Source organism: Morus notabilis, unplaced genomic scaffold (genome assembly GCF_000414095.1).
Source record: "Morus notabilis unplaced genomic scaffold, ASM41409v2 Scaffold1199, whole genome shotgun sequence".
Taxonomy (NCBI): domain Eukaryota; kingdom Viridiplantae; phylum Streptophyta; class Magnoliopsida; order Rosales; family Moraceae; genus Morus; species Morus notabilis.
In genome coordinates, this window is record NW_010366673.1 from 369208 (window position 1) to 392234 (window position 23027).

A 23027-nucleotide genomic window follows, 5' to 3' on the forward strand; every position below is an offset into this window, starting at 1 on the left:
AGCACTTTCAGACACGTACCTTTCGTCACACATAAATAATCCAAGCCCTAAACCTTGCTCTAATACCAATTTGTTAAGAATACCGACGGATTCAAGCAAACGAATTAACGGTTTGCGAGAAATAAGAATCAAACAAGAAATCAGAAAAACACGTAAAGCAAGGAAGAAGAATAACGACCCAAGTTCAGACCTCAATGTAAGATCATACGTCCTGCAATATGGTGCTTTCGTCTACTATTATCAATCACAAATTATTACAAGAATGATACCAAGAGTATTCTCCAAAGAACCCTTCTCAATTCTCTCTCACTCTCTCACTTGTTATCTCTTGATTACAGCCACCAAGTGACTTTCTCTATGTTTCCTAACCCTTAAATAACCCCCAAAGCCCTTTATGTAGCCTCCAAGATGTGCCCTAGTCGATTGGTATGTTTCCCAATCAAAGTTGGATATTTCTGCCAAAAAACTCGCAGTTTCAGTTTTGCTGATTTCGCACCAGCGCCGCAGCGCCACTCATCCAGCGCCGCGGCGCTACTCCGTGCAGCTCGCAGCACCAAAGCGCTGCCAAACCAGTGCCAAAGCGCACACCCCTCTATCCGCGCAAAGATAAACTTAGAGACATTCCTCACAATTGCCTTTTCTCTCTTGTTTCTCACTCTACCCCTTTCTCTCACCTAGGCTATTTCTATTACAAGATTCGCTCAATTTCTCTCTTCTCCTGATAATTACCCAATTTTATTCTTCTTCTGACAATTTATAGGTCTTCATTGCTGAAGAAGATTACTGTTGGAGACTAACCAAACAGTGCATTTCTCTCGGTCTGTTATCCACGTTAGCATCTCAAAGCTTCATTAACCAAACGCTGTCATTTTTTGATCTTCATACGACAAAACCTAATAATAGCTATAAACGACTTGTCGTTCTGATTACCAATTCTTAAAGACAATTGAGCTGAATAACTTTATCTGATACATAAACCAAATTTCATTATATGGGAATTGATTCAACAATCTCTACATCAGTCCCATTTAATGAATTACTGCAAATCATATTTGACCTCTGGATCCCTGCTCGAAATTGATCACTGTCATCCATTATCTATCCCTAGCCGTTCAACACAGTGCTTGAACTTGCTAAGAGTTACCACTTTTGTGCCTATATCTTCTGAATTTTCCTCGGTGGATATTTTCTCAATATTTATTTCTCCTTGAGAAATCTTTTCATGGATGAAGTGATATTTAACCTCAAATATGCTTTGTCATGTCATGAAATACAGGATTCCTGCACAAATGTATAGCACTTTGGCTATCTAAATAGATTGTTCCCTCTTCTTCCAACAACTTCAATTCCTTTAGCAATCCTTGATCCAAATGCCTTCCTTGATTGCTTCTGTTGCTACCATATACTATGCTTCAATAGTTAAGAGCGCTACTACAGGCTGAAGATGAGATTTCCAACTTACATAGTTTCCACACACCTTAAAGACATATGAGGTTGTAGACTTTCTACTATATTTAGCTCCTGCATAATTAGAGTCTACAAATAATCCCTCCAACGACACATGAGTTCCATGTTTGATATATTTGAGGCCATAATGAACAGTTCCTCCTATGTACCGTAATAGCGATTTCAAGGCATTCCAGTGAGTTTTCCCAGGATTTGCCATGAACTTACTCAAGGTACTTATAGCATAGGCTTAATCTGGCCTAGTACACACAGTTGAGTACATAACTGACCCAACAACAGGGAACATTTTCCATGTATCCCTTTTTCTATAATAGAGGCTAGTGTCATACCAGCTTCTTGCTTGGTCATAAAAGTATCAAATCTTTTATACCATTGCCTAGATTATTGTTTTAGGCCATATAATGACCTTTTTAGTAGGCTACTCCACAAAGATCTTCTCTTCTAGTTCTCCAAGTGGGAAATTTGTTTTCACATCCATTTGATCCAATTCTAGATCAAATTGAGTCACCAAGGAGAGCATTATTCTGATTGTCTTGTACTTTACTACTGATGAGAAGATTTTAGTGAAGTCGACTCCTTACTTCTATGTGAAGCCCTTTGCAACCAGTCTAACCTTATAATTGACTGGTTTTGCTTCTATGGTTCCCTCCTTTATCTTGAATATCCATTTGTAGGCCACTACGGACAGGGAAAGTTTTCTGAAATTCTATGTATTATAAGTATGAATGCTTCAATAATAAGTATTTGTTGATAATAATATTGAATACCAAATTATAAGTTAAAATAAAAAATTTCTGAGGTATGATGTACTTACCGATTTTTGGACTGTATTTAAGAAAGAGGCACAGAATGCTGTGTTAAACCCACAAGTGGGCAAACACATGAATATTAAGATTGAGAAATGAAAAAGAATTGAAAAACATCAATTTTAAGGTCGTCACAATTGGTATCAGAGCAAAGATTCTGCCACCCACCCACATTCTGCTGAGCATCTGATTCTACACTGCCCAAGTAAGTCATTATTTCTTTTGGATTTAGAATTTAGTGTGTGAATTTTGGTTCAATAAAGTCCATTTCTTAGGGCATGTAGTCTCAAAAGACGGTATCTCAGTGGATCCAGCAAAGATTGAAGCAGCTAGTAACTGGCCCACACCAAGAAACGTGACAGAGATTCATAGGTTCCTAGATTTGGCCAGTATCCTGTCATCCTACTCCACATCGTCGCGCATCTGCTTCGCCACAGTCCAAGTAAGTTGAATTAAGTTTATGTTAAGTAGATTAGGGCAACTAATGGGTAATGCCTTGTATGTAATGACACGGTTGGATGATCGACATGCCAACACGGTTCATGACATCGCCTCACGGTAGAATGTCAAGCCTAGTCCTCATGACGCATCAAAACACGAGAAGCCAAATTAGGTGTTGAATTGCTGGACGAGCAAGACAACACCAGAAATTGCGTAATCGTGTGAACTAACACTTCGAGATGAACGGTGCTCAGAATACAAGTCGGAACGAGGATATATGGAGCTTCATTCAATGGTTCGGAAGAGAGCTAACATAAGGACTTTCATCCTTTTACCCTTCGTCCTTATTTTTCTAAATATTTGAGAGCTACGATCAAGGCAACTCTACTACGGGAAGAAAAGAAGCCGCAAGTCTTTTTCTACGTGATTGCTAACCCATGATCAAAGTATGACATATGAGTAGATCTTCACCAGAGCCGATTATATTGGTGAATGAATAACGCCCCTCACTCTGCCACGATAACGAAGAAAGTCACAAGTAATATACACGACGAACGAAAGAAAAAGTCTTCTTCAAAGAATTTCCACCAAAGGTGATGATATCAGGGCGCTTATCCGAAACACGGTCGGGCACTTCAACATAAAGGCCTTCCGGTTAGAACTAATAACGAGGACATCAATATTAGGTATAGATACGACGTAGAGAATAAGATGGACATCGTACCACTACGGGGTTAGTGGTGTGACACACCATACGATTAAGCAAGAATACGTTGGGTTTAAAAAAAGATTTATGTATGACGGGGAAAATTTCCTGAAATTCTCTGTATTATAAGTATGCATACTTCAATGATAAGTATTTGTTGATAATAATATTGAATACCAAATTATAAGTTAAGAATCAGAAATCTCTGAGGTATGATGCAATTACTGATTTTCAGACTGTATTTAAGAAAAAGGCACAAAAGGCTATATTAAACCCACAAGTGGGCAAACACATGAATATTAAGATTAAGAAATGAAAAAGAATTGAAAAACATCAATTCTAGGGTCGTCACAACTACTGATTTATCTTTTGGTCTCTTCACCAATTCCCAGGTATTATTGTTGAAAAGTGACTTCATTTTTTTTCCTTCATGGCTGCCATCCACATCTTGAAATCTTTGCTGTTAACAGCCTCCTGATAAGTTTTTGGTTCTTCCTTATCTAGGCTTACTGTTGTCATAAAGGCTTATGCTATTAAATCTAAAATTGTTGTGAACCCGTACCTCTGAGGTGGCTTAATGACTCTCTTTAACCTATCCCTAACTAGTACATAGTAATCTGATTGAGATATATGATCATTTTGCTCAGAGGTGGACTTCATCATGTCTAGAGGTTGTGGTTCAGACTCATCTTAGTCATTTCCATGATCAATCTCTGAAGTCTGATATTGTCTATGCTCCACCTGACCTGTGCTTCCTATTGGTGGCTCCACCTGAACTTGGCTTTCTATAGTACTTGCTACATGGTTAGAAACAGAACACCTTTCTCTGCAGAAGCATTAGTTTTAGATAGACAGGGAAAATCAGATTCATTAAATTAAAAATCTCTATTATTTATAATTTTGAATCCCTTATCACTTCTAACCCACAATCTATAGCCTTTAATTTTTCCGGGTACCCTAGAAAAGCACATTCTACAGACCTAGGTTCCAACTTTTCTTCACTTTGGCGCGCATAGGCAGCACACCCAAAAAACCTAAGGTGTGAAAGGTTTGGTGCTTTATTTCTCTAAATTTCCTTGGGGGTTTTGAAATTGTTAGCACTAGGACACCTGTTAACTAGATGAGATGATGTCATGACAGCTTCCCCCAGAAACTTTTAGGTCCTCCAGAATGAAACATCAAACACCTAGATTTGTTTAAAAGTGTTCTATTCATCCTCTTAGTGACTCCATTCTGTTGTAGAGTCTTTCTAACTGTCCTGTGTCTCTGGATACCTATTTCAGCACAATATTGGTCAAAGAGTTCATTACAGAATTTTAGGCCATTATCAATTCTAAGAGATTTTACCTTCCTATCAGTTCGATTTTCTTGTAATACCTTCCATTGTTTAAACTTACTCAAGGCATCATTTTTATTTTGATTAGATATGTCCAAACTTTCCTAGAGTAGTCATTGACAATATATAAAAAATGAGTATTATCTCCATGAGTTGGGATCCTCTTTAGGCCCATAAATCTGCATGAACATATTCCAATATAGCTTTAGATTCATGGCTTCCAGTTGTGAACGTGAGTCTATGTTGCTTCCTCTATTTATAGTGTTCAGAAGTTGTCTTAATAATTAAGGAAATAAATCTACAAAATGGGAAAATTACAAGGAAATGGAAACAAAAAATCACACACAAAATGTAGAAATCAAATATTTAATTGAGAAAGGAATCAGTTGATTGAGCTCTAATTGGGAAGTAAATCCAGAGCGAGAGAAAGAGCTAGAAACAACTTGTATCACATTTGTCATGTGGTGTGATCTTATTAGCAAGCAGAGGTTGATGCTGATGTATGCGGTGACCCAAGCAACGACAAGTGGCTTGCTTTGGTTTCTTCTTGTGTGGCCCTTGTACTGCTTTTTCATCTGTAAATATTTAAGTAAAAAAAAAAACTACACAAATTTCAATTAAAATATTTTTAGAATAAAAATTATGAAAATGTCTATTTAAAGCTTAAATAATTTAGCACATTATTCGTCAATTAGCAGTAATGAAAATACATTTTTTTGCCCTTATCACAACCCCAACCAACTCATTGCTAGTTCCTAATAATTGAAGCGCAATGAAACGTGAGACATAAAAAATGAACAATGGCATGATGATGAGTACCTCATAGAAATTTGTGGAACTACTTAAGCTTTTCAATCAAACGTTGGTCAGAGATCACAGGCGCTAATGAGATCTATTCAGTCATATCTTCCAAAATACCATATGTGTTTGTGCACTAAGCCGAGACCTTCCATTCCACAAACCATAACACATACAACCTCAAAATCTAGTCATGTCAAAGCCTCAACTCCATATCTTGAATGTTACTAAATGTAAATTTGTTGTAGTAACATTTTTGCTTAATCTTGTTCTAATTGCTTCTAAATGTAGGTTGTGGCACTACGGGCTGGCCGGAAAGCGAAGGAATGACTTGATTTTTTTTATAAAAAAAAACAACTGAAATTGGTTTGTTTAGTTTAGGTTGCCTCCTCATGAAATATTCCTAACTTAGATTAGAGAACATTGGAGTACGTTTTAAAAGTTTTACTTGATCAGAAAGTTTAAACCCTCTTGAAGTTGGAAAAACAAAAGGTTTAAACTCCTATGAAGTTGGGCAATTTGTCCGACATGAAAAAGAGAAGAAGCCGTTGTCTCCTCCAAACCCTACAAATGTGGAAAATGTGGAAAATGATTTTTCTTTGTGACAACCCTTACTTTTGGTCATCATTATTACGTTCATACTTAAATCATTTTCTAACTTCTACTACTTTTAAACTATAAACTCCTAAATTTTAGACTAAGTTTTTTTTTTTTCTTGCGTGGACGTAAATTTAAATTATTATTTACATACCATTGTCATTCATATGTAGTTTGCATAATAGCATCATGAGTACATAAATAGACTTTGTGACTTAAGGTTGCTAAGCATAGCCTCATAGTCATGCGATCTTTGCTCACTTCAGATAATCCATTCATGTCCACACATATTAATGACATTAAGTGTTTAGCAGCGGTTTCAAAATCCGTAATGCCTCCATTACCCACTAGCCAACATCCCACTGCTGTATCTTTTTTTGCACACGCAGCGTACAAGTTTCAGGGAGCCGGTGCCTTATCCAAGCTTCCTACGACACGAGCAAACGGGATGAGCTTTCGCTCAACAAGTAACAATAATTCACAAAAATTGCAAACAAGAATGCATACCCATATATGCATTCATGTTATACATCCTAACATACTTTCTAAACATTTAGAATGTTTATCGTATTATGCTTTCTTGTCTTTCATTTCATATTTCCTTACAATTTTCGTTCTTGTGTCGTTCGTTTTTCTAAACTTTCTGAACATTTATCATATTGCCCTTTCATTTCTTTCATTTCGTACTTTTTTATGACTTTCGTTCTTCTATTTAGAATGTTTATCGTATTGTACTTTCTTTTCTTTCATTTCATACTTCATTCAACTTTTGTTCTTATTCGTTCGTATTATTTTCTAACATTTTGAACAAATTTTGTATTGCATTTTCATAGCTTTTACTTTTTATGGTCCTGTTATACCGTTGTAACCATAACATGTAAGGAGTGGGGCAGCTAACCAAAACCAACTCACTCACGGTTTCATTTCATTCATAATCATAATAACCTTTCCTTGCGAAGGTCGATACAAACAGTATTATTAACTTCTTATCGTTTTTCATCTTAATTTATTCATCATACTGTCATCATATCATATTATGACAGTAATTTTAATCTTTTTGTCTTACTGTTATCTTTTCTTATATGACAGTAATTTTAATCTTGTCTTGCGCCTTTACGTATTTCATCAATTTCCTATGAAATTGACTTTTTTTAAACGATTGACTTTTTTGTTGACCTTGACCTTGACTTTTTTGTTGAGTCTATATGAACATTCATTACATCATATAATATTCAAGAAGCAACATTCACATTCTAACATACATTGATCTTGCAATATGCACAATTTTCTGCAATATTAAGGATTAAGTTCATTCGTGTCATAGACAAATCCATGCATATTTGACCTATAATCACCATCTTGGACCTATTTTTAGTCCGAAACTGGCGTCGAGGGTCATTTTTGAAAAAAATGCTATTTTCAAAAAAGTTGTTTGGAATGAAATTTCCTTCAACTAGTTGTTGATTACTTTTTAAAACTAAGCTTCTATCTTGGTTCTTTGGCCTAAGCATACTCAGGTACACATTTTCAGTCATTAACCTAGCTTTCGGTTTTGGTCTGAAATTGAGAATTTTCATCGTTTGAAGTTTCCACACATCCTCGGTCTCCTAATCTGTGACGACCCTAACTTTTGATCGTCATCATATACTCATACTTAACATTACTTAACCTCTAACACTTACTAGTTATAACCTCTTAAAAACTCAAGCCATTTTTTTTCTTGTAGGTTCTTACCATGTACGTTAAAATGTTGTAGCATTTAGCTAGCATTCTGCTTTCATCCTTTCGCAAAATGCTGTAGCATTTAGCTAGCATTCTATTTCCTACCATTTGTAAAATGTTGTAGCATTCTGACAGCATTCTGTTACATTTGTCATCAAAATACATAAAACACTACTCTATTTTACACATAAAGTACAACAACGTTTTCAAAACACATGATACATGCACAACCCACTTGCCCACATTCCACTGTTGCATCCTCTCTGCATGCCTAGCAACAAGTTTCAAGGAGCCGATGCCTTACCCGAGCTTCCTACAACACGAACAAACTTAATGACTTTTCGCTCAGCAAGTATCAATAGGTCATAAACAGATGCAATAATTATGCATTCATGTCATATATCATAATACATTTTGTGCTACTAAAATGTGTATGGCTTATGTTCTTCTTCTTTCATTACATTCTTTGTTCTGCTTTCCCATTTTAGTCATTCACATCGTATTTCCACGTTCTGAACGACTTTCATTTTCTGTTTCTCATTCTTTTCATTCTTCTTTACAGATACCGTACCTTTATATGGAATGGTTTCTATTTTTCATTTTCATGTCTTTTACTTCTTATGGGCTCTATCCCGTTGTACCATAGTACGCATAACCAGTGAGGAGTGGGGTAGCTAACCAATCCAACTCAGTCACGGTTTCATATCTTTCACAGTCTCATAATAACCTTTCCTTCGAAGGCTAGTACAAACAGGACGTTTAGTCTCTTACCGTTTATCAATTTTCTCATTGAAACGGTAACTTTAGTTAAATCTTATGAATTTGTGCATTATTGAGCATTTTATCATGAGATTAACTTTTCGTTAAACTTTAACTTTTCATTTCTCTTAGTTTGATCTCGACTTAACATCGATACGTACTTTTTGCAGAATAAAGTTCTACGATTACATAAGTCTTGTAGATAAATGACTAACATAGTATCTAACATTCACATTGTATCTAACATTCAAAATTCTGCTATATGCACAATTTTTGTGCAACATAATAAAGTAAGCTTGTTCATGAAATAGCCATAGAAAAACCATTGTACTTACTAAAGTTCTGCTAACAACGCGTCCTTTGTCTCCCTTGATGCTTTCCAACTTCAACCGTTAATAGATCCTATTGCATAAGTTTTCGATCATTGGATTCAAAATCTAAGATCAATAATTACATTGAAATTTACTTCGGAAAGGTCTACAATCCTTATGTTTGGTATTCAATCTCAAACCATTTCCTATCTCAAGGATTTGCACTAAAACCGTGCAAGTTACTCAGTCATGGGCCTAATTCTCAGTTTCGGTCTAAAACTGTGAATTCTCGTTGTGTTTGATTTTCTAACCACCACCGAATATCGAAACATCTTTCTTTTCACACTTTAATCCCATATTCCTCTTGAAATTCAGTTTAAACTAAATTGCAGCAGAGTTTCACTTTGTTTTTCTCATTTCCCGAGTTTTCAATAACTCATTTTAATTCTGATTTTGGTACATGGAGTCATGATTCACATTCCTGAACACAGATTCTAACATAAAATTAAACAAAAACACATTTCCTCCATTTCTAGGGTTTTTTCGGATTTTTAGTGCAAATCCAAAAAATTTTGTTCAATCGTTTCAATACTTACATGTGAGAGTCCTATCACAGTCCTTGACAAAACCTCGGTTTCATTTTTCTGTTTTACGGATTTTTCCCGAGATGAGTTACTATTCATCAAAAAATGAAAACATGAAATTTCTCATGAAAAATCTGAATTCTTACCTTGAGAAGTTGAGATTCTCTGCTAGAATGCCTCGGGTTATGTTTGTACCAGACTGAACAGAAGAAATTTCAACGAAAACAGTTGTTTTCTTGATTTTCCCTTGATTTTCTCTTTTCTCTCTCTCTCTTTCTTCTTGGTCGGCCACACTTAGGCAAGAAGAACAAATGTGGCTTTTAATGTGCTTCCATAGGCCACTTTTAAGTGTAATGAATATTATAATAGTAATATCAACAAATACTTATCATAAAAATGTTCATATTTATAATACAAAGAATTTCACAAAATTTCATCTTATATAATAATTTCTCCGATAAATTTTCCGGTCATGACATTCTCATTCAAGGATCATGAACATCGTAACCGGAACATTAAAGAAGACAAGAACATTAAAGAACACAATGTGAAGAACCTGGATTCTGTACAAGATTTGGTTGAAGCATTTCATCTCATATCTATTTTATTACTAGCCGACAATGTGAAAAACCTGGATTCTTCTGAACTTGGATAGGAAACCAAAGCTTCCATGACACTGCAATGAGTTGAGAAGTACTTGCGATGGTCGGTTATAATATCTCTTCTGGTTCTACTATCTAAAACAACTTTCTAATTGATAGCTTCCACTATATGTAAATTATGTTGATATACTGTAGTATAATCTCTTGAAATGTGTGTAAATGAAGACACGGGTATGGCTTCATGATATGTTTGAAGTTACTTGTGATCAGTGAACTTCTAGGTCCAACTTTGTGCCTTGAGTTGCAGATAGAAAGCTACAATATTGTTGCAATTTCGCAACCACATTTTTTAAGATAACTACATTTGCGTCTTTTCATGGTCACCTTGTTGTGTTAGTTTTGTTTGTTACTTGTCTGGTGTTTGATTCATGAGGACACCTTGTTTTTTTTTTTTTTTTATCTGTACTATTTCTGGTATTCAATGAAGCTCTTTATCAATAAAAAAAAAAAAAAGCAAAAATAATAATAATAATAATTATTATTATTATTATAATAAAAAAAAAAAAATAAGGGCATCTTTCATTTCGTTCCTATAAACAGTCTTCACTTTTCCGTGATCCAAAATCTGTTCATCAGAGAGTTATAGTTCATATTGCCAAGAAAAATTTTCTTGCATTGGTAGGACATAATCTGTACCACAAATATCTACGCAATTAATTTGTTTTAGGGACCTTCTCTGGTACATCAACATACCAGTAGGTCAAGTTTTCTGTCCATCAGATACACATAAAATTACGTAAAAGTTAAAAAGTACATAAATCTAATGGTTAAGAAAACATGGATTATCAATCCGCCAGGCGTACTAGAGAATCTCTTTTTATTTTAACTTATCCTTGTAATTTTTCATATCAGAATAATAGTTCAGTGTTGTACACTGTGTATTCTGTTTCAGGCCTTGGGTTGGGTTAATTGCAAAGACTTGTTGAATCCATATTAGCACATATTAATATAGTTTATCCTTGTACATTACAAAATTAGAACCTGCATTTCATAACCAGAAGTAAAGTAATACTTAACAATATCTGTCCTTTTCTTTCTCCTTGTATACTTATAATCACCTTTCTTTCCTATTCCCTTTACCTTTGACTTTGTGATTTCTCTTAACTTTAAATTCTTCTTTCCTCCTATGATTAATGGATAATTAATCACATAATTAGGTGAAATTGAAACACTAGACATTTTTATTTCATTTTATTTCATTTCATTAGTTTCCTCTAGTTATTTTATTTTATTCACTTAATATTAATTTTAGTTATTTTAAACGGGTCAAGGGTGGGGCAGAACCCTCCTACCCTGTTAGATTTTGAACCGTCTCATCCCGTTTAATAAACTTAGTGGGGCAATTCCAGTCAGAAAAAAAAAAAAAAAAAAAAGAAGAAGAAGAAAATACTTATCTATCTTACCCATTTACATCCTTTAACGGTAATTACACACTTAAAATCACTATACAACATATAGTTCAAATCCCCCTCTTTTGTTGTCTGGTACTTTGCCCAACTAAACATGGTGTCATCATGAATACACTCTTTTATTTCTACTGACCAAAGCAATAATTTCAGCAGGACTCACAAACGGGAATTTTTTACCTTGATGTATCTTTAATCTTTAATTATATTCTGTGCACAAAACACCAGGACGCGGTTTGAGCGCAAGCGTAAAATACTACTCTAGCTTATTGGTTGATTACCAGTGTCTTAACATTGTGTAGTTTTTATTGGTCGATGGTACTACTCTAGGTTTTAGTGATTATCCGTGCTTTACAGAGCACTTCAGTTTCTTCATTTCCATAGGGTCTCGACGACGCATGAGCCTTGGCTGGCCCATCATTGCCTTTTATTTATTTATTTTTTTCTCCTTTCTCGACTCGGCAGCAAACATCTTCAATACGTATGCTTAATTAATATGTAAATACTAATTTTAACAATTTTAACGTTGAAAAAAAAAAAGACACTGTACAATAACATCCCTTGTTTCCTTTCTAATATCCTATTGTAAAAAGTTCAAAAATAAATGGTTTTAGCATAATTGCCTCCTAAATATTTCGTGGTTTTAACAAATTATCCCTTAAATTTTTTATTCTGACAATCAACTTCCAAACTTATAAAATTGTTGTAATGTACCCTATTTTATATAACTTTCTCAATTTTTTTAAATAGATTTAAGAGATTAAAACTTGAGAAATTAAAAGATTTGTGTTACATTTAAATAGAAATGTTGGAATTTTTCGCCGAGCGTGCTTTTGATACCATAATCTTTTTAGTTGTATAAATAATAAATTTAAATTGGCACCGATGGTCTCTAACCTTTTTAGTAGGTGATAGTTTGGTTCTTATTATTTTTTTTAGCAAAATGATCCCCAAAGTTATTAAATTGATGCAATTAAGTCATTTCCGTCCAGATCTGTCAAATTATCCACGTTAAAACCCATATGACCCTTCACGTGACCCAATTACAAGGGTTATTTTCGTAAATCACGAGTTTTCTTTTTTCAAACATAATAAATATTTTAAAAAACATAATAAAATATAGAAAATTAATTGAAAACTAAAAACCTCTCTCTCTTCCTCGACAGATCTAGGATTGTGATTTGCAGAGGTCGCCCCCTACCGTTGACTGCCTCTCCCTTGACAGCGACTCCATCCCTCTCCCTGCCGGCGACTGCGCCACATGGCGGTCACAGAACTCGTCGCATCAAATCACCATCTCAGGGATCAGAAGGGCGAACTCAAGGGGACATTGAGGTCTATATGCCTTGGAACAATACGGTTCTTCTTGATGTCTCTGGTAGCGTTCCCAGCAAGCTCCAAAACCGGTCAATTGACATTGTATTTCTCATCAAATTCCAATGTACATTTTATTGAAAATTATTCAAACTCAAGACCTAGTATTTTTGTGCCAAAGTTTCAATATCATCCTTTTACATCGTAGTAACAAATAAGAAATTCAAGTCAATTGCAGTTCTCTCCAATATTTCCGTAGATCATGACTAGAAATCTTCAAAAAGTCCTAATACCTTGATTACTTTTTCACTGATCAAACATTGAAGCAATCATACAAAATTCATACGATGAATAACAAAATAAACAAACGCAAAGAGAGAGAAAGAGAAACGCCCAATAAATGAAACCCTAGATTTTCCTTTTTCACCCAATTTCCCCCCAAGCAATGAATCACAAACACAATCGGGAAATCAAAAACCAAATCAGAGTCAGAAATAAACCTATGTGGCAAGATACTCCAAAATGGCCGAGAGATAGACAGGCGCACCAGCACCGACGCGCTCAGCGTACTTGCCTTCCTTGAGGAAACATGCAATACAGCCGTCGGGGAACTGGAGACCGGCCTTCTGAAACTTTAAAACCGATTTGGAGGCCTTAGGCTTGCCTCTGCTATGTTTGGTCGAACCGCCGTCTTGTAGGCATAAAAGTGGCAATGGAGGTTTGATTGGTGGTGGTAACGGTAGTGGTGAAGGGAAGAAAATGGTGACAATATATTCAGAGCGTAGGGATTCTCGACGGCCTGCCGACAACGACATCGGAGATGATGCAGGCGTTGGGGGGCAAGCCGTGGTCGGTGTCAGAGAAGGGAAAGTTCTCTTTTTTTTTTATTGGTTTTGTTGTTTTTTTTTTAGAATTATTTTGTAAAAATGAGTTTAGCGCAATTTCAACTTTTCAGGGGTTAACGTGGTTAATTTGATGGGTCTTGATGGAAATGACTTAATTGAACTAATTTAATGACGTCGGGGTCATTTTGTAAATAAAAAAAAGAAATAAAGATCAAACTGTCACCTATTAAAGAGATTACAGACTTTCCGTGCTAATTACCCAAAGTTTTATTTATTTTTTTATGACATTCCTAAAGATTACGGACCTTCCGTGCAAAATGTGAGACTCGCTTTATTAGAATGAATTTTTTGGTGAATAGTGCGAGAGCAAATGGCAGATTTTTACCCTTTTTAGTACAAACTATCTCTTTCACTTATTACTCACACACTAACCTTTTGACCATGGGCTAATGTTTGTGACCCAAATATTAAAGGGTACTGTTTAAAGGGTATTTGTCTTCTTTTTCAATAGTGGTACGGGTCCTCTTGAACTTTTAAATGTGTGATAGAAATTTTTAAAAGCAAAATTGCATTGCAAATTAGATAAATAGAAACACTAATACTAACGCAAATGGCTTCAAAATATAAGAAAACTTGACGTCGAACATCAACAAACACTATCAGTATAATTTGAATGACATGATCAACGGGTCGGAACATATGTTAAGTTATAGTTTATAAAATGAAAATAAAAATGAGAAAACAACTTGTAATTATTTTCTACTTTTTAAATAAAAAAATTTTCATCATATTTATTTTTATTCTCATTTTCAAAGTATTTATTAACCAAAAGCCGTCTCCAAATTGTTTTTATTTTTCGACCTCAAAGAGTACAAAAACGTTTTTGTAGAAACAACTGAAAACAATTCAAAACCACATTAAAATATTCATAAAAAACAATAAATAAATAAATGGGAAAACTCTCCTTTCAAACTAGTGTTATTTTCTTCTCTTACCTTTTTAAAAGCATGATTTTTTTTTTTTTTCTTTTGGTCCTTTCGTTGCCAAATGACAAAGGATTCGCGCTTTTAGGAGGAAGGAAACAAAGGACAACAAAAAAACAAAACAGAGACAGAGATTAAAAAAAAAAAAAAGTTCGTTGATTTTGATGCGACTTTCAAGTACAAAACCCACAAACTTATCCTCAGAAACGTCCCTCCAGCTCTCGCTCTCTCTCTCTCTTTCTCTCCCTCTCCCTCTCTCTGATAAGTCATAAACACATTTAATGAGATAATACGCGCTTCTCAGTTTGGACTTTTCAGCTAAATTCGTACTAAGCATATCTACATGGAAGAGTCGCAAGAATCTGATACCTCGACACATGTCCCAGTATGTGCGAACGTTATCTTTAAAATGTTCACGCACTCTATATATATATTTTTTTTCATTTTTTTAATGTTGCATTGCCAATAATATTTTTGTCGCATCATGCTTTCATTTTCTCCATGTTTCTCTTGATTTGGCAATTGGTATTTGGTACTCATATATTAGTTGTTCTGGTGGGAATCTCTAAGAGGTGTCAAGATATACGTAGGCTCTCAGCTTCTCATTTATGAATAACATGAGCTTTTTGTGATTAATGTTTTTATGATATAGTCTAATTCACTAAGTGTTGGCAAATTCGTCTTTTGTGACTAAAAGTCTATTTTTTTTCGTGCTAATGATTTTCGTTGTAAACAGTGAGATTTTTATTTTTTTTAAAGTGATCTATATTTTCATTTCTCAATTTATATCTGACAAATATGTTATGTAATAATGTAAATAAACAGAGAGGAGAAATAACTATTTCTAGCTCAGAAGTTTCATGTGATGCAAATGATCAGCTGGAGATAGGCGAAAAATTAGTGGTTTTCTTATTGAAGGTAATTAATATAAGTGGCTCTGGCACTGCTATCTATAAGGGGTCTTATAAAGATAGAGTAGTTGCTGTGAAACGCATTCTCAGGAGTCATATTATACTAGCTAACCAAGAAATCGCGAATTTGAAAGCATTTCAACAACACCAAAATGTTGTAAGGTTTTATGGGGAGGGACGTGATAGAGACTTTCTTTATCTTGCTTTGGAACTTTGTGACTGCGATTTGAATGACCTCATCCAACTATATTCCCCGGATTCCTCTCAAAATATGACTATATCAAGCAACTTGGAGAAATTAAGGAATAATTTAGGAGATGTTCAACTTTGGAAAGAAAATAATGGCCGTCCGTCACCTTTATTATTGAAATTGATGAGGTTAGTTAAAAGTTCCTTTAATCATCTCTAAAGAACTTTGAATCTTTTTGGATTAAATATCATGCTAATGGAATACCTGACCTTATATATATATATATATATATATATTGATTCATACAGGGATATGGTTTCTGGGCTTGTTGTTGTGCACGACATGGGAATAATTCACCGAGACTTGAAGCCTCAGAACATTTTAATAATTAAAGAAAGCTCAACTTTATGTGCAAAAATTTCTGACATGGGTATTAGCAGAAAACTTCGTGATAATAAGGCGTCCTTAAGCAACCACTTCTCACGTAAGTAATCTCACTTTCACTATTTTATATGTCCCACATGTATACACATTTGCAATATTAGTCGATCATCAAATTAATTCTCTTATTCAGGTTTTGATTATTCTAACCAATTCTATAGTAGCACTATATAGTCTAAAGAAATTAAGGACTTCCCACGATGTAGTTAATGAGATAAGCATTGTTTCCATCAAACTAATCATGCAGTTCCGAAAACATGTCAGAACAACAATGTCACCAATTAATCATGCAGTTCCGAAAAATATCGGGTTAAGCGCGTGATGATCTCAACAATTAAGCATAACTATTCTGCAAATCACATTAAACACGTACTGAGGACCTGATTAATCATGTCTTGTCCCTAGAAATATGCATTTCCTGTTTGAAAACCCCAAGTGAGCATATTGCAGCTAGAACCTACTATGAATTTATGTTTCCTGACATTTTTTATTAACCTAATTTTTATTGCTTTTAACTCCCTTGAATGTTAGTCTTATGCATGCTTTTTTCAAAATCAACTACAGGTTGCGGTACTACGGGTTGGAAAGCGAAAGAATGGCTTCTTTTTGAACGCCAAACACTTGCAATGGATTTGTTTAGTTTAGGATGCCTTCTCTTTTTTTGCATCACGCATGGTAGGCATCCATTTGGAGACCATGATGAACGTAATAGGAATATTAGGAACGACGATGCACAGGACCTGTATTTGGTACAAGATTTCCCCGAAGCTTTTCATCTAATCTCTCTTTTATTAAAAGCTGATCATAACTTGAGGTGAGATAATGTTAATTTCCTTCAACAAGGGTTATACATCATACCTTTTGAAAATAATTAATACTTACTTATCCATTAGATTTAAAAGTTATATTCCAGTGGATTGAAGAACAGTGTATCTGTAGGTTTAAAAGTCTTCCTTGAGAAGAATGAAGCTCAACATTTATCTTGAATCCTTGATTCCTTGATAAAAATAAAACATGTTATTCTTTGCAGGCCAAAAGCAATTGAGGTGTTGCACCATCCACTATTCTGGAATGCTGAGAAGAGACTTTCTTTCTTCCGCGACACTAGTGATAGAGTAAGCAAGAACAATAATCTTTTTGAAGCGCTCGAATCTACCGCTGACACAAGTTTAGGTACAGAAAAGATGTGTTGGATAAACGTGATTTTGGGATGGAACAAAAAAGTGCATGCCGAGATAATCATGTACATTTTCACTGGTGCAAACGGGGCTTATGAGTTTAGCAGTGTTCGAGACTTGTTGCGCTTGATTGGATACATTTTAAATCATTATCAAGAACTCCCGAATGTTATTCAGGTGATTGTCTAGTATAGAAATGTGATACATATCTTAACATACATTTTAGTTTTTCAAGCGTAATCGTCACTTAATTTGGTATTGGTCATTTCAGAATCTTGTTGGATCGCTATATGAAGGAATCGATGACTATTTTACAAGGCGATTCCCATTGCTCTTAATTGAAGTATACAAAGTTGTATGCTTGTATAAAGAAGACGAGTGCTTAAAGAAATATTTCAACGCGATCTAACAAACGGAAATCTGTAGTTGCTTGAGGATATTGAAGGAAACTAGCTAGATTCTGAATGCAAGTACAGGACTTGAGTATTTGAATTAGGTATATAATTTTTGCTTGGCTAACCCTGCAACTATTACAAGTATTTTGGATCAGTAGAAAGGGCCAATCGTATGTATTTGTAATTTTCATTATGTAAGTGTAGACATGAGCTGACCCGTTTTTGTTTTGCATCGAATTAACGTATTGTCAATCTAATAATGTGCATTTAATATACAAAAATAGACGTAACTTTGTAGTTTCTCCACGAGCAAAGTGCTATACGTGATGTTGAAAATGGCCGTACATAGCTCAATTTGAGCACAGCAAGCTGCTCACTGTAGCAAACTTTGTGCAGACATTTCTTCTTCTTCTTAATTAGTTCACCTTTTGAGGGTACTTTGGATGTATTAGGACTTTGAGTGGGGAGAAAATTAATTATTTTGAGGTAATCTACTTGATCTTTTGATAGCGGAAATTCCCTTCATTCGCTCGTCAAAGTAAGCATTGCGCGTGTTACTTTTTTTTTTTAAATATTTATATATTATATTGAATTCATTATTTTATTATATTTTGGTGTAATACCTAATATCACTACACTGTGGATCATGATTACACTTTTTTATTTACAAGTTTATGTTCCTCAAAAAAGTCGGAAAAACACCAGCTTTCCAATCCTTCCTCGGAGATGCATCACTTCCACGCTTCTTTCATGATGTCACTCTTTCCCCATCACTTGCTTGCTCTTATCTCTGTCTCTCTTTTCTTTGCATGGAATGTGATGATGACCTTTATTTTTAGTAAGTATAGTTGTGTCACGCTCCAAGAATTTAACATGATTAATTAAGATAATTAAAATTTATTAGTGTGTCGAATATAATATAATTAAATAATTATTGTTTAATGAATGCTTTATATATGAAAAATTTTAATATTTTTAAGAGATTTAAATGTTTTTAGTATTTATATTTTTACTTTAGAAGTGTGTGTAAATACATTTTTAGACTATTATTTTAAATATTTAGACACCTATTTTTCTTTTTTTTTTCTTCTTTTTCTTCCTTTTCTTTCTTTTTCCGTGCAGCACCCTCACTCTCCCTCTCTCTCACTCTTGTTCTCTCACCCTCTCTCTCTCTCCTCTCGTTTTTGTCACAAAACCAACCAAATCTTGAAGCAAAAGAGAATTTCAAAGAGTTTTCAATGTCAAGAGAAGGATTTGAAGTAAGATTTCTGAAAAACTTCTCTTGAATCTCGGATTCTACTGTTAGAAAATCTAGTTTTTTTAACTCGAAATGGATTTTGATGGATTTTGAGTAAAATCATGGTGAAAATTGGGGATCTTTGGTTCTTTGCACTTGATTTAGTAACTAGAACCTAGATTTGGTGTTTCCCCTTGAAATATTTCAGATTTGAACTCGGATTTGCAGGTTTTGTTCTGATTTTCTTCGGATCGGTCATGTCGGCCATCCTGCACTGCTTCCACCGGTCGACCGGTTCCTTCTCGATTGGCCGACAAGTGGAGAGTAACCTCTCTGTCACCGGCAGACCGGTGTACACGGGGTTTGACCCTGTTTTGCTTAAAAACTTTGTTTTTACCTCAGTTTCATAACAACCCAAATTAGCTCTATTTGGGGACTTGGAATAAATGGATTAGCAACTTTAATCCATGTTTTGAGATTAAAACCCTTAGAAATGATGATTTGAAACATATGATGATTTATGAAACTGGTAATTGAATTAAGGCGCACTAATAGGAAATCTAGGTGTATAATTGAGATTGAATTGCTTTAGGAATGAGAATTAGATCCTAAAGTGTTGTTTTGTATCAATGCTAGCTGAAGAGTCAAATTGAAGGCTTTGAGGAAACAAAAGTTGGAATAGTACAACTCTAATCACAAGTTTGGTGCTTGAAAGGTACGATTCCTTATCCCTTCCTTTGACAGCATGTCTTCAAAAAAGTTTTGGCCTTGCAAATGTTTTAGAGAAAGGGGGCAAGTTTGCGAAAGAAAAACATTTTAACACTATAGCTTGATTTTAGCTATTGGAATTAAAATGAACTATTTTAGAAAGTTTAATGAATGATTTTTTAAGATAATAGATCTTGTAAATCGGTAAACCAGCTGATGGCCTAGATAGGATATAGAGAGTGTATCCTTGGGGCAGGACTTGAAACCCAGACTGGGCCTGTAACGACCGGGAAAATTTCAGGTCTAATCTGGACAGTTCGGCATTTTGACCATAATTTCTTCCGGAACGGAAAGTAGTAGAATTTCCTGCTTAATCAAAGAAATGTTATGTAGAAACTTTATGTACGGGGTAAAATCTCCCGAAAAGTGTAAAGTTATAATACGAATTTTTTTATAAAGAAAATTCGTAAATATCAGTTATGAATAGTGAAATATCAGTTAAAAGTTAGAAATTTTAGCAGATATATTTTAGTTATGAAAAACTGAAATATTTAGTTTGTGACCAAATGACCAATTAGAAAAAGAGTAAAAATATTAGAAGTAAGGAAAATAGTAAAAGTTACTGAAACAGAATTTTTCCGAGTCAGTTAAAGCGGGAAACTGCTCAAAAAAATGAGTACCACGAGGGTACGCATTTTGAGCAATTCTGAATCAATTAAAAGATAATTTCAGGAAAAGAAATTGACTAATGAGATACCCAAGAGAATTGGGTTGAACATGAGAAGTTTGACCCAGGGTGCTCGACAGTCCAGAAAAGCAGTATAGAACCTGTACTGGTTGTGAAGTTATCAATACCAGAAAGAGACTCGTTTCGAGAAACAGAAAGTTTGGTCTCGACAAGAAATATGTGGGGAACATAGAACCACTCAAGTTACGTGTTAAACTTAAGTAGAATTAGTAAAATTAAATTATGGAAATTAAAGTAATTTCTTTAATTTAATTTAGAAAGTTAAAAGGATATATTATTAGAAATATTAATATAATATTCCAATTGTTCTAAAAAGGACCTACGGGAGACATTAGAGGCCAAATGGGTTTATTTTCCTAAGTGTGGCCAAGAGAAGAGGGAAAAGAGGAAAAAGAGAGAAAATCAAGAGAAAATCAAGGAATCACCCGATTTCACCAAAATTTCTTCCACTCAATCTGGTAAAAACATAATCCGAGGCATTTTAGCAGAAAATCTCAACTTTTCGAGCTAAGATTTCAAATTTTTCATGAGAAACTGCTTGCTTTTTCGTTTTGATGAATAGTAACTCATCTCGGAAAAAATCCGTAAAACTGAAAAATGAAACCGAAGTTTTGTCGGGGACTACGATAGGAGTTCAACGTGCAATTATGGAAATGATTGAACAAAAATTTTTGGATTTACACTAAGAAATCCGAAAACCCTAGAAATGGAGAAAATGTGTTTTTGTTCAATTTTATGTTGGAATTTGTGTTCAGGAATATGAATCTTGACTCCAGGTACCGAAATCAGAATTAGAATGAGTTATTGAAACCTCGGGAAATGAGAAAAATAAGGCGAAACTCTGCCGAAATTTAGTTTGAGTAATTTGAATGAATTTCAAGAGGAATATGGGATTAAAGTGTGAAAAGAAAGATGTTTCGATAATCGGTGATGGTTAGAAAATCGAACACAACGAGAATTCATAGTTTTCAACCGAAACTGAGAATTAGGCCCATAACTAAGTAACTTGCACGGTTTTAGTACAAATCCTTGAGATAGGAAATGGTTTGAGGTTGAATATCAAACATAAGGATTGTAGACCTCTCCGAAGTAAATTTCAATGTAATTATTCATCTTAGATTCTAAATCTAACGATCGAAAAATTTATGCAATAGGGCTGATTAACGGTTGAAGTCAGAAAGCATCAAGGGAGACAAAGGACGCGTTGTTAGCGAAACTTCGGTAAGTACAATAGTTTTTCTATGGCTATATCACGAACAAGCTTACTTTTCTATGTTGCACAAAAATTGTGCATATAATAGAATTTTGAATGTTAGATACAATGTGAATGTTAGATACTATGTTAAGTATGTATCTACAAGACTTACGTAATCGTAGAACTTTATTTTGTAAAAAGTATGTATCGATGTTAAGTCGAGATCAAACTAAGAGAAATGAAAAGTTAAACTTTAACGAAAAGTTAATCTCATGATAAAATGCTCAATAATGCACAAATTTATAAGATTTAACTAAAGTTATCGTTTCAATGAGAAAATTGATAAACGGTAAGAGACTAAACGTCCTGTTTGTATCAGCCTTCGAAGAAAAAGTTATTATGAGACTATGAAAGATATGAAATTGTGACTGAGTTGGATTGGTTAGCTACCCTACTCCTCAGTGGTTATGCGCGCTATGGTACAACAGGACAGGGCCCATAAGAAGTAAAAGACGAGAAAATGAAACACATAAACCATTCCACATAAACGTTTAGTATCTATAAAGAAGAATGAAAAGAATGAGAAACACGAAATGAAAGTCATTCAGAATGTGAAAACACAATGTGAATGACTAAAATAAGACGAAAGCAGAACAAAGAATGTAATGAAAGAAGAAGAACATAAGCCATACATGTTTTAGTAGTACGGAATGTATTATGATATATGACATGAATGCATATATGGGTATGCATAATTATTGCATCTGTTTATGACCTATTGATACTTGCTGAACGAAAGCTTATTAAGTTTGTTCGTGTTGTAGGAAGCACGGGTAAGGCACCGGCTCCCTGAAACTTATTGCTTGGCATGCAGAGAGGATGTAGCAGCGGAGTGTGGGCAAGTAGGTTGTGGATGCATCACGTGTTTTGAAAACGCTGTTGAACTTTATGTGTAAAAAGTAAATAGTGTTTTATGGAAATAAATGAGTTATGTAACGAAAGTTAAGCTTACGAGACGGTGAGGCTATGCATAGCAACCTCCAGTCACAAGGTATGACTAATGTAACAGAATGCCGTCAGAATGCTACAGCATTTTGAGAATGACTAATGTACAAAATGTTGTTAGAATGCTACAGCATTTTACGAATAGTTGAAAACAGAAGGCTAGCTAAATGCTACAACATTTAGACGTACCTGGTAAGAATGAAAAAAAAATTGGCTTGAATTTTAAGAGGTTATAACTAGTAAGTAGTAGAGGTTAAGTATGAACTTAGGATGATGATCAAA

The 23027-nt window shown here is 34.5% G+C and overlaps 2 protein-coding genes across 2 annotated transcripts; one reads left to right on the top strand and one right to left on the bottom strand.

The window, feature by feature from the left end:
* Positions 1 to 13409: 13409 nt before the first annotated feature.
* LOC21398010 (probable histone H2AXa) lies at positions 13410 to 13724 on the bottom strand. Its single transcript, XM_010110995.1, has one exon. The coding sequence runs from the start codon at positions 13722 to 13724 to the stop codon at positions 13410 to 13412; it is 315 nt and encodes a 104-aa protein (XP_010109297.1).
* Positions 13725 to 15535: 1811 nt separating this feature from the next.
* LOC112094061 (serine/threonine-protein kinase/endoribonuclease IRE1b-like) lies at positions 15536 to 17866 on the top strand. The gene is made up of 5 exons (XM_024174041.1): positions 15536 to 16026; positions 16147 to 16307; positions 16829 to 17093; positions 17310 to 17634; positions 17729 to 17866. Exons 1-5 carry the CDS (start codon positions 15536 to 15538, stop codon positions 17864 to 17866), a joined length of 1380 nt encoding a protein of 459 aa, XP_024029809.1.
* The last annotated feature ends 5161 nt before the right edge of the window (positions 17867 to 23027 follow it).

Bases quoted from the DNA above. Each gene is read 5' to 3' on its own strand.
- LOC21398010 (XM_010110995.1), bottom strand. From the start codon at position 13,724: ATGTCGTTGTCGGCAGGCCGTCGAGAATCCCTACGCTCTGAATATATT.
- LOC112094061 (XM_024174041.1), top strand. From the start codon at position 15,536: ATGTTATGTAATAATGTAAATAAACAGAGAGGAGAAATAACTATTTCT. The intron at 16,027-16,146 runs GTTAGTTAAAAG...TGATTCATACAG, and splicing joins TTATTATTGAAATTGATGAG to GGATATGGTTTCTGGGCTTG. The intron at 17,094-17,309 runs GTGAGATAATGT...TATTCTTTGCAG, and splicing joins AAAGCTGATCATAACTTGAG to GCCAAAAGCAATTGAGGTGT.